General features: G+C 41.4%; 1 protein-coding gene across 1 annotated transcript; it reads left to right on the top strand.

Annotated features, from left to right (window-relative positions):
- Nucleotides 1-8,945: 8,945 nt before the first annotated feature.
- LOC130464799 (uncharacterized) lies at nt 8,946-11,541 on the top strand. The gene is made up of 5 exons (XM_056834028.1): nt 8,946-9,166; nt 9,346-9,460; nt 9,572-9,733; nt 9,971-10,396; nt 10,660-11,541. The coding sequence occupies exons 1-5, from the start codon at nt 8,946-8,948 to the stop codon at nt 11,539-11,541; spliced, it is 1,806 nt and encodes a 601-aa protein (XP_056690006.1).
- Nucleotides 11,542-11,797: the final 256 nt, after the last annotated feature.

Raw genomic sequence — 11,797 nt, 5'->3', positions numbered from 1 at the left:
GTTTCTATTTCCTAATTGAAATTCAACATCAAAAATCAAAACAACCAATTTCACTCCCCTTTTGTTCTTCTGGGATTCAAACCCACCACCGCCAACAACCACCGACTATCACCTCCGTCTGCCACCACTGCCTACCACCTACCGACCATCAACACCACCCCCACCACCTTCGACCCCCGCCAGCACCACCACACGCCCCACCGTACCTCCTTCTCCCTCTCCTTCTCTCACGCAACCCCTGCTCTCCCCTACCCCCTCTTTCTTCGCCTCACCGCACCACCCACGTAGCACCACCACTTCCGACAACCCTCACCATTCCGTGAACCAATCTCCGCCCCAACACCACCGTCTAACCGCCCTGCCTCCGCCCAGAACCAACCGAAAAACGCCCCCTCGAACTTCCCCTGTCTCCTTGTTTCGCACCTCCCTCTCTCTCCTTTTGACCGTCGTGCCACCGCACGAACACCGCCCTCAATGTCGCCCTTCCGGCGCTGCGCCGCCCAGCCTGCTGCCTTCCTCCCTCCTCTTCCCTCCGCCTCGTCCATTTCCTCTTCCCCTCCCCTGTTTCGTGCGCTGCTTCCAGAGAACCAAAACCAATTTTTGGTTTTTGGTTCTTGGTTTCATTTCCCTTAAAACACAATTAAATGGGCCATACTAGTTGGGCTTTTGGGTAAGAAACTAACTTGTTAATTTCAGATTTTCTAATTTATTTAGTTTTCATGTTTTAATAAATTTTTATGATAAAATTATTTACTAATAAAATCGTTATTATTTTCAGGTTTAATTATTAAATATCAATTTTTTTTTTCTAATTACTACTTAACAAAATAGAATTTAAATAATATTTTCACAAAAACCGATTTATGAAATATAAATAATTATTTCGATTATTGATATTTAAATTATGAAATTATATTTTTACTAAAAATTCGTTATTTACAAATTCGTTAGTTATAAATTTAAGATTTTATAAAATGTTGATTTTAAATTATTTATCGATTTAGTACTAATTCAATGATTTAATATTTTTGAAAGAAATTGGACTCGGAGCTCAGGACGAACGAACCAAGGAAAATAAAACCCTTAGCAAATCGCATAAGTGAGGTAACGGCTATTGCTAGTACCCGCAATTCCCTTATAAATGCGTTTATGAAATTACAATGTTATGATTTATTTATGAATTGAATGTTTTGACATGTTTTATGAATTGCGGGAAATGAAATGTGATTTGATATTTGGATTGCGTCGTAATGTGCCCCTTCTCGATGATTTAATTGCTTTCCTCGCCCTTTTTATGAACTGTTAAACTAACTAAATCTGATTGTTCTATCACGCCTAATAAATATGATATTTTTGGGAAATTGGATTATCATGCTAGTTCCCTTAATACTATTTAAATCAGATAATCACGATCGATCTAGTATTATATGTTGCATATTGCTAAAATCAACTCAGATTAGTTTAATAGTTAACGCATGTCCCTTCCATTATTTATGCTGAGTTAGTAAGGATATCCTGCCTCTGGAGTTATCGACGAGCGAAGTACTCCTCTCGGTAGTTACAGTCCCCCGAACCCTCAATCTCTACCTTGCAGGTGTATGTTGAGAGATCCCCACACCAGGGATCACAAGGGAACCTACGGCCGTCGTGGTCAAACATAATTGCACTCCCTTTATGTCACGATAACCGGGTTTTGTCAGTTTTTCTCATTGTCGTTAAAAACTGAATGGCGACTCCTATATTACTAGTCAATTGGGTGTAAACTCACAGGAAATCCAATTACACTTGATTGAATAAAAAGAATCGTCACACCCACGAGGGACGAGGTCACGCATTAGCCTCGCGCTTTTTCGACACCCTCACAATGTTATACATTGTAATCTAGCTAATTCTACTTCTTGGGTATTAGACACTGGTTGTGGCTCACACTTATGTTCCAATCCACAGGGACTAAGGAAAAGTAGAAAGCTTGATAAAGGCGAGATGGATCTACGCGTGGGAAATGGAGCACGGATTGCTGCATTAGCCGTAGGATCTTATTTTATTTCTTTGCCTAGTGGGTTTGTTTTGGAACTAGAAAACTGTTACTATGTTCCTAGTATCACCAGAAACATCATTTCCGTTTCAAGTTTGGAATCTAAAGGTTTTAGTTTTCAATTTAAAGACAATAGTTGTTCTTTTTCTTTGAATGGAATGTTTTATGGTTCAGCACAACAAGAAAACGGTCTTTACGTGCTAGATACGAGCAAACACATTTATAACATAAATACCAAAAAGGCTAAAACTGGTGATTCGAATCTCACATTTCTGTGGCATTGTCGATTAGGCCATATAAACATAAAGCGCATGGAATTACTTCAACGGAAAGGAATTCTAGAATCATTCGACTTAGAGAAGATTGATCAATGCGAATCTTGTTTACTTGGCAAAATGACAAAGAAACCTTTCTCAAAGGTGGGAGAAAGAGCAAGCGAACTACTAGGGCTAATACATACGGACGTATGTGGGCCCATGAGTACGAAAGCTAGAGGTGAGTTCAGCTATTTCATAACGTTTACGGACGACTTCAATAGATATGGCTATATTTACTTAATGAAGCACAAGTCTGAATCATTTGAGAAATTCCGAGAATCAACATGGCAAGAAAATCAAAGCTCTAAGATCGGATCGAGGAGGTGAATATCTTAGCCACGAGTTTGATGACCATCTAAAAGAATGCGGTATTCTTTCTGAATTGACTGCTCCGGGGACACCTCAATGGAATGGAGTGTCAGAACGGAGAAACAGGACCTTCCTCGATATGGTCAGGTCAATGATGGGTCAGGCCGAACTTCCTTTACAGTTCTGGGGACATGCGTTGCAAACTGCAGCACTCACACTGAATCGTGCCGCGTCAAAAGCTGTTGAAAAGACTCCATCGAATTATGGACTGGGAAACTTCCAAAGTTGTCTTTTCTGAAGATTTGGGGTTGCGAAGCATATGTCAAGCGATTAATTTCGGACAAGCTACAACCTAAATCTCACAAATGTTTCTTCGTTGGGTATCCAAAGGAAACTATGGGGTATTACTTCTACAACAAGTCAGACAACAAGGTATTCGTTGCTCGTGACGGTGTCTTTTTGGAAAGATCATATTTCCAAATTGACAAGTGGGAGAATAATAGACCTCGAAGAGATTCGAGACGAACAACGAACTCAGAACTCTTTAGAAGCAGTTCAAGTTGATGAACCTCCAAGGTCTTTAGAAGAGCCAGTGGGAGTAGTTCCTCAAAACGTTGTTGCCCCTCGTAGGTCAAATAGAACTATTTTTCAGCCGGACAGATGGACAGGCGTCCTCTTGACTGAAAACTTAGACGTTCTCATATTGGATAGTGATGAACCTTTGACTTACAAGCAAGCTATGACAAGCCCAAGCTCCACAAAATGGTTAGAGGCCATGCAATCTGAAATAGACTCCATGTCTGAAAATCAAGTCTGGGATTTGGTTGATTTGCCGGATGGGTTCACACCTATCGGATGCAAATGGGTCTTCAAATTGAAGAAAGACAAAGATGGAATTGTATACATATACAAGGCTAGATCGGTAGAAAAAAGGTTACAGGCAAGTTCACGACGTTGACTACGATGAAACCTTTTCTCCAGTCGCGATGCCTAAGTCTATTCGGATAATCCTTGCGATTGCCGCTTTTCATGACTATGAAATATGGCAAATGGATGTCAAAACTGCCTTCTTGAATGGTGTTCTTGAAGAGACTGTGTTCATGACACAACCGGAGGGTTTTGTCGATCAAAAGAACCAAGGAAAGGTATGCAAGCTTAAGAGGTCCATCTACGGACTAAAGTAGGCATCAAGGAGTTGGAATAAACGATTTGATGAAGCAGTCAATAAGTTTGGCTTCATCAAGAATTAGGACGAATCTTGTGTATACAAGAAGGTCAGTGGGAGTAAAATTTCATTCCTAGTCTTGTATGTTGACGACATACTGCTTATTGGAAACGACATTCCTATGTTGGAGTCTGTAAAGACTTGGCTCGGGAAGTGTTTCTCAATGAAGGACTTAGGAGAGGCACATTACATATTGGGCATCAAGATCTATAGGGATAGATCTAAAAGGATGATTGGACTAAGCCAAAGCACTTACATTGACAAAGTGCTAGCTAGGTTCAATATGATGGAAGCCAAGAGAGGCCATCTACCCATGTCACATGGCGTATATCTAAGCAAGAATCAGTGTCCCAAAACATCTGATGAGCGTAGAAAGATGAGTGGAATTCCATACGCTCCGGCTATTGGATCCATCATGTATGCTATGATTTGTACAAGGTCGGATGTTTCGTTCGCACTCAGTGCAACGAGCAGGTACCAGTCAGAACCAGGTGAGGCGCATTGGACTGCTGCCAAGAACATCCTAAAGTACTTGAAAAGGACCAAGGATCAGTTTCTGGTTTATGGTGGTACAGATGAGTTGATTGTTAAGGGCTATACGGACGCAAGCTTTCAAACCGACATAGATGATTTCAAATCACAATCTGGGTTTGTGTTCTGCCTCAACGGCAGAGCAGTAAGCTGGAAAAGTGCTAAGCAAAGCACTATTGCGGATTCTACAACTGAAGCCGAGTACATTGCTGCCTCAGAAGCAACAAAGGAAGCTGTTTGAATTCGGAAGTTCATCGAAGAACTTGGTGTTGTCCCCTTCATTAAAGGACCAGTGGCTTTGTATTGTGACAATAGCGGAGCCATTGCCCAGGCAACGGAGCCTAGGAGCCACCAGAAGTCCAAGCACGTACTGCGGCGATTTCATATACTTCGAGAGATCGTTGAAAGAAAGGAAATCGAGATTTGCAAGGTTGGAACTGACGACAACGTCGCGGATCCATTGACTAAACCGTTGCCACAAGTGAAACACAACGCACATGTAGCAACCATGGGAATCAAGCATGTTGGAGAATGGCTTTGATTTTCTAAGTATTGTTTTAGAACATCTGTTTGATCTATGTTTAAAACAATTGGTTTAACCATTTCATATTCATGAAATTTATTATTTCATATTCATTTAATTGTGGTTTAGAATTAAATGATAAGTCCATGTGATTCAAATCATTCAAATGGGATGTCAAGATGGATTCTTTGACAAAGAAACACCCATAAGTGAACTTGAATATTGAAGTCACAAAGGATCCCTAATCCAGGTCATTGAAAGGTGGACAACCAATGACTAATGAAGATTAGATTGCAAGTAGATTACTTAGTTCTGTTTGTTGAACTAGAGTGACTGGAAGTCAGAATCTTTTGCATATATACTTATTGGATCTTGTATCGGATTGACCATGAGAACGCTTTAAGAGATTAAAGTCATGTCATAGGTAGTTCTCATTAATAGTGATTAGAAACCGTTCCTCAGAACATGAGCGATTATGTCTGCTCGTTTGAGAATTAGTTCGCTTTGATACTAGCTAAACGTCGCACCGTAAAAAGAGGCTATAAAAGCAGTTATTGGGCGCACTATGAATCAAAGTGAGTGTTCATAGATTGCAAGAATAGATTGTCCTCCTATCTTTGATAGGATATGGTGTTGTTGTGTAACAAGGCCTCTCGGAGAGTTAGATACTGTAAAATCCATGGCCGTGCTCAGAATGGTTAGGCTTAACCTTCTGCAAAAGTTTGACAGTTGAACTCTGTAATCCGAGAAACACTTCTGGACCTAATAAGGATGGCTTGGATCTTACCTTATGTTCAGTAAGTAACACTAAGCGACAAAGGAATGTGGATGCACACTTGTCTGAATGACAAGTGGGAGATTGAAGGAAATATGTCCTTCACCAAAGGTGCATTAAGTCTAATACCAAGGTTCAGATTAATTGCGCACAATTAATTTAGTGAGATCAAGTGATCGGAACAGCTAGCTGGAGCAATGCTTCCGATCAGTGAGTTCCAATGGATATTGAACTCACAACTTACTCTTGACTGAACCTACAAGGTCACACCAATGACACGTAACAGATCACCGGATTAAATGAATCGGAAATTCATTTAATAGCTTTTCGGGATTTAAGTTGGAAACGTATTATACGATACGACCTTGCATCGGAATCGTATATCGTATCGCGAATATTCGTAAGCTAGGCGAAACGAATAAATCGTATCGTACGACGGTGATTCGTCGTATACGAAACGATAAATAATATATCGGAAATATATTAAACGCGAATACGAAGAGCGGCCCACGAGTCGAGTGCACGAAGCACTCGAGGCCCATGTGCGTGCGCTAGGCGAGCAAGCAAGGGCCAAGGCAACACGGCAACCCTAGCCAATGGCCGAGCTGAGCTTCGCGTGTGCGCGCGGGCCTATGCAGCGACACAGCCACAGCAGCGAGGCCCATGGCCCAGCGCGCTGTGCTTGTCTCACGGGTGGCTTACTAGCCAGCCTTGCCTCCGGGCTTGGTCGGTTAGTAAGGTTATGTAAATAACCTTATGACCTAATTTCCATCTTACTGCAATCATAATTCAAATTACTCAAAACCCTAGAGACACAGAGAACCCTAATTCTCTATGTGCCTCCAAAGTGAGTTCTTCCCAAAAAGCAAAGTATCTTGATTAATTGTCTAAGCTACGATTATCAAGACGGATCTGATCGTGTCGGTGAACCAAGTAGAGGAACGACAATTGGAGTTCTTTGTTCGTGTTCGTTGACGGATTATTGTGGAAAACACGCTTCGAATGTAAGTATGCTTAATCTGTGCTTTATACATGTTTCCTGGCTTTGGGGATTGTTCCACACATGTTATTATGTTTAACTGTATTCCCCTACACAGCATCAGGCGGTGACTTCTCCTTCCTATCCCTACAGCAGTAGTTCTGATCTCGTAGTCAACCGAGACAACCACCTGTAGAAACCACCAGCAGCACCGTGTATACTCCTCAACGTAGGTGAGGAGTAACTAAAACCTAATTGTAAAATCAACAAATCTATAACTTTTTAAAAAGTGGGAGTGAACTTAATGTAGCTTATCTACAGTGATCCAAAACTCCTTATTTCATTGGTTTTAATTTTTTCCTTCGTGCCAGTCATTCGCACATTCTTTGGTCTCTTCACTTCCCGTCTTCCACCGTTATTATTCTCTCTCCTCGAATATCCCCTTTTTCCGTCAACGTTGGAGGGTGGAGACAACCCCCAAGTGTAGGGGGGTTTTTCATCCGGTTACAAGTTTGTATTTCCCCTATGGAAGGCTTTTGTATATTTTGGGATTTCGAAGGAGTCGCCACCAAACATTTCTAAGGGTCCCGTTTGGAAAGACCAAAATTGACTCTATATCGGATAAGGAATTGAATCTTAGAAACGGATGGGTGAGATCCGGGCAAGGGAACGAGATGCTTATTCCGCAAGCCTTAGAAATTGTACTCAAATGCATGGCATAAAACATTTTCGAAATACCCTAGTCATGACACTACGTGGGTTTGAATTTAGAACTTGCACAAATAGAATTTCTACTTTTGTATCGTGACCACTTTGCTTTAAAGTTAATTTAAGGGAACCTTAGGCCGGTTTGTCCAAGAAATTATCTTTGTTAAGCGTGGTATAACTTTGTATTTTGTTGTATTTATCATGTGAGGTGATGAAAGCAATAAACAAGTAAAGCAACATCACAATAGAAATTAAGTGCATACTTAGTAAAATACATCACCACCTAGAGAAGGACTAGATTGTACTTGGATTTTGAAATTTATTTTTGGAAATTGAATTTTGTACCGAGTTCCGTAATGGGAACGGTCTCGGGGATTGTACTTTGGATCTTGGATTTTGGAATAAGTTTTAGCAATTGGGACTTCCGCACGGAGTTGTTCCAACCACCTATCAAGGATAATGGTATCGTCATCATCCCAATGGGGAGACACAATATAGGTGTCTACACCAAGTAACCACCGTCTTCACATCGTCGCTAACTCATCTTGCCTTCTCTCTACTCCTCGGGGGCGACTTTGTAAAATCTTCTTTTGGTAATTTTTCTATCCCTTTTTGCACTCAATTGTTAATTTCTAGGTTTTCTTTTGTTTTTAATTCGGTACCCATTCTTCCAGTTTCTGGTTAAATTGCAATTCCTCTTGTGAATATATATTTTTTATTCTGATCAAATTATTGTATGATGGTTTTGTTTGATTTGAGTAATTATTGAAATTTTCTTTTTCCTAATGGTATAATGAGCAAAACGAAATTACGATTAACCTCCAGATTTTTATGTTTTAATGGATGATGAACGTTGTTGGACACAATTACAAGCAGCTCTTAAGCTGCTAATCGCTTCTTTCCTTTTTTTGTCTCATTTTAATTCCACTAGATCCAACAAATAAAAAAATGCAAAATTATTGTGAAAATTGATGGGATAAAATAATAGAAATGTTTAACGGATGTTTGTTATATCCTTCAGTTTGATGAGCTAATGTGTTTCTATTAAGCCAAGAAATGTTTGATAATGAAACATTAAATGCAAAGGAAGAGTCGAAGACATATGATTTATGGATTTAAGTTGATGTGCTAAATTTTTTGAGTTTGAACTGTATAAATGTTGGTTTTAAGATGAAAGTTAGGTAAAGTCTCGACGATGTTGTTAGTAATGAGACTCTCATGCCCATGTCAACTTGTTAGGGCCATATCTGGACAGTAGTTTTATCATGGTCCACAACTCACTTCTGTTGTTGTTTTAGTTTAGACTGATCAAGGCCTCAAGGGTGGTTGCCTACATCTCCAATAACCTCTGCACTTTCTCAAACGTCAATGAACTGCAAACTCACAGTTAAATATCTACAAATTTATCAAATCATAATTGAATCTAAAAGGAAAGAAAATTGAATCCAAATATTCTAGTTGATGATCAGCACAACTTGCTAGCACCATCAAGTTCCAACAAGTGCATACTAGTCTCCCACCCCAAGGTCAAGCTCCTAGGAAAATGAATGCCATTATGACAAGGAGTGGGAAGATTCTAGATGATGGTGCTAAAGCTAGTAAGGTTTCCGAGTCAAAAGGGAAAGATCAAAATGGGATCGTTGAGTCGAATGACGATGATGCGGTAGAAGAGGAGCCTTACATAGATGATGTGAATGATGCTCCAAAGCCAAAAGAGGCTACTCTTCTACCTCTCCCCACTCCTAAACTTCCCTACCCCCAAAGGTTTATAAGGCATAAGTTGGATATTCAATTCTCGAAGTTCTTAGGAAATTGCACATTACCATTCCCTTTACGGACGCATCGAAGCAAATGCCAACCTACTCAAGATTTCTTAAGGAAATTTTGAGTGGGAAGAGAGATTGAGACGTAAAGGAAACAGTGAATTTGACCGAGAATTGTAGCGCAATCATTCTTAATCAAATTCCCCCCAAACCCAAGGTTCCGGGAAGTTTTTCTATCCCATGTGCTATTAAAGCCCTTGAGATTGGGAATGCCCTATGTGATTTAGGGGCTAGTGTGAGTTTGATGCCATATTTAGTGTTCACTACACTTCACATTGGATATTTGGTTCCTACCAATATCACACTTTAACTTGCCGACCGATCGGTCAAATATCCAATCGGCAAGGTTGAAGATGTGCCATTGCGAGTAGGCAAGTTCACCATCCTCGTGGATTTTGTGGTACTCGATATTGATGAGGACGCTCATGTCTCAATCATTCTCGGGATACCATTTTTGGCCACGGCGGGGGCTATTATAGATGTTAAACAAGGAGTGATCACACTTAAGGTGGGCTATTTGACTTGACTAACACTATGCACTATCCTAGCTCCCTTAGTTAGGATTGCTTCTTTGTGGACTCCTTAGACCCCCCTAGTTCATGATATGCACGAGCATTTTCTCGTTTCTAATGATCCACTTGAGCTTGCTCTTTTGAACAAGGTAGGTGTGGAAGCGGCACAATACAAGGAGTAATTGAACACCATCCCACTTGGTGAGGAATGTTGCGTTTTTCTTGACCGGGAGGACGTCCTTGATGATCTTAAGCAACATGATGGTAAGGAAGCTCCCAAGGTTGAGCTCAAGGCTCTACCTTCGAGCTTGAGGTATGTTTTCCTTGGTCCCAACTCTTCCTACCCCGTCATTGTTAATGCTAGTCTTGATGATGAGCAAGTCCTTAAGCTCGTCCGAGTTTTGAGGAGGCATCAAAGTGCTTTGGGGTATACCATTGATGATTTGAAAGGCATAAGCCCGGCACTTTGCATGCCCCACATCGAGCTTGAGGACAATGCCATCCCACATCGGGAAAGACAACGCAAGCTTAATCCACCAATGGGTGAGGTGGTTAAGAAAAAAACTGTCAAGCTCTTGGCAGCCGGGATAATCTATCCTATTTCCAATAGTAGATGGGTATCCCCGGTCCATGTTGTCTCCAAGAAATATGGGATGACGGTAGTCAAAAATGCACAAGGCGAGCTTATTTCCACCCGGACGGTGACCGGGTGGCGTATGTGCATTGACTATCGTCAACTCAATCTTTCCACCAAGAAAGATCACTTCCCCTTTCCATTTATTGATCAAATGCTCGAACGACTTACCAAACACAAGTATTTCAGCTTTCTTGATGGCTATTCCGGGTTCTTTCAAATCCCCATAAACCCGGAAGACCAAGAGAAAACTACATTTACTTGCCCTTACGGGACATTTGCCTATAGGAGGATGCCATTCGGGCTTTGCAATGCCCCGGGGACGTTCCAAAGATGCATGATGAGTATTTTGGTCCCATGCTCGAGGAGGAAATGGAAGTTTTCATGGATGACTTTTCGGTGGGTGGTGCCACCTATGAAGAGTGCCTCGTCAACCTTGAAAAGTGTCTAGAGAGGTGTGAGAAGGTTCAATTTATGCTTAATTGGGAAAAATGTCACCTCATGGTGCAAGAAGGGATTGTACTAGGGCATAAGGTCTCACACCTTGGTATTGAGGTTGATAGGGCAAAAATTGAGGTTATAGAGAAGCTCCCTCCTCCAGTTAATGTTAAGGGGATCCGCTCCTTTCTTGGGCATGCTGGCTTTTATAGGAGATTAATTAATGATTTCTCGTTGATTGCTAGGCCCCTTACCAATCTCCTTCAAAAGGAGTGTGATTTCCAATTCGATGCCGCATGCCTCAAAGCTTTCAACACACTCAAGCACGCCCAAATTTCTACTCCTATTGTGCAAGCCCCCGATTGGTCCCTTCCTTTTGAATTGATGTGTGATGCTAGCGACTATTCGGTGGGTTGTGTCCTAGGCCAAAGGAAAGATAAGAATCTCCATGTGATATATTACATGTCCAAAACTCTCAACCAAGCCCAATCCAACTACACTACCACCGAAAAGGAGTTTCTTGCCATTGTACATGCCTTTGAGAAATTTCGGACCTATTTGGTGGGTTCGAAGACTATTGTGTACACGGTACATGCGGCAATCCGATATCTCATGGAAAATAAGGAGGCCAAGCCTAGACTAATTCGTTGGGTGCTCCTCCTCCAAGAGTTCGACATCGAGATTCGTGATAAAAAAAGGAGCCGAGAATGTGGTAGCCGATCATCTCTCTAGGCTAGAACTTGGGGATGGAGCCAAGGATGATGTGCCGATTGAGGATGCTTTGCGCGATGATACCTTGTACATGGTAGAGAGCTCCCCACTTCCTTGGTTCGTTGATATTGTGAATTACTTAGATTGTGGGGTGATCCCCGAAGATCTTTCTACCCAACAACGCTGGAAGTTGAAGTATGATGCTCGGCGCTATGTTTGGGATGATCCCGTCTTGTTGAGGAGGTGCCCGGACGGTCTATTGAGGAGATGTGTTCCG

Source organism: Spinacia oleracea, unplaced genomic scaffold (genome assembly GCF_020520425.1).
Source record: "Spinacia oleracea cultivar Varoflay unplaced genomic scaffold, BTI_SOV_V1 SOVchr0_002, whole genome shotgun sequence".
NCBI classification, from domain to species: Eukaryota; Viridiplantae; Streptophyta; class Magnoliopsida; order Caryophyllales; family Amaranthaceae; genus Spinacia; species Spinacia oleracea.
This window is presented reverse-complemented; position numbering and strand designations above follow the sequence as displayed.

What these genes read in the sequence shown, in the direction of transcription:
- LOC130464799 (XM_056834028.1), top strand. Translation starts at nt 8,946, where the DNA reads ATGAATGCCATTATGACAAGGAGTGGGAAGATTCTAGATGATGGTGCT. An exon ending in TATGTGATTTAGGGGCTAGT is followed by an intron (nt 9,461 to 9,571) that starts GTGAGTTTGATG and finishes CCAATCGGCAAG; the next exon opens with GTTGAAGATGTGCCATTGCG. An exon ending in AAGGAGTGATCACACTTAAG is followed by an intron (nt 9,734 to 9,970) that starts GTGGGCTATTTG and finishes CTTGACCGGGAG; the next exon opens with GACGTCCTTGATGATCTTAA.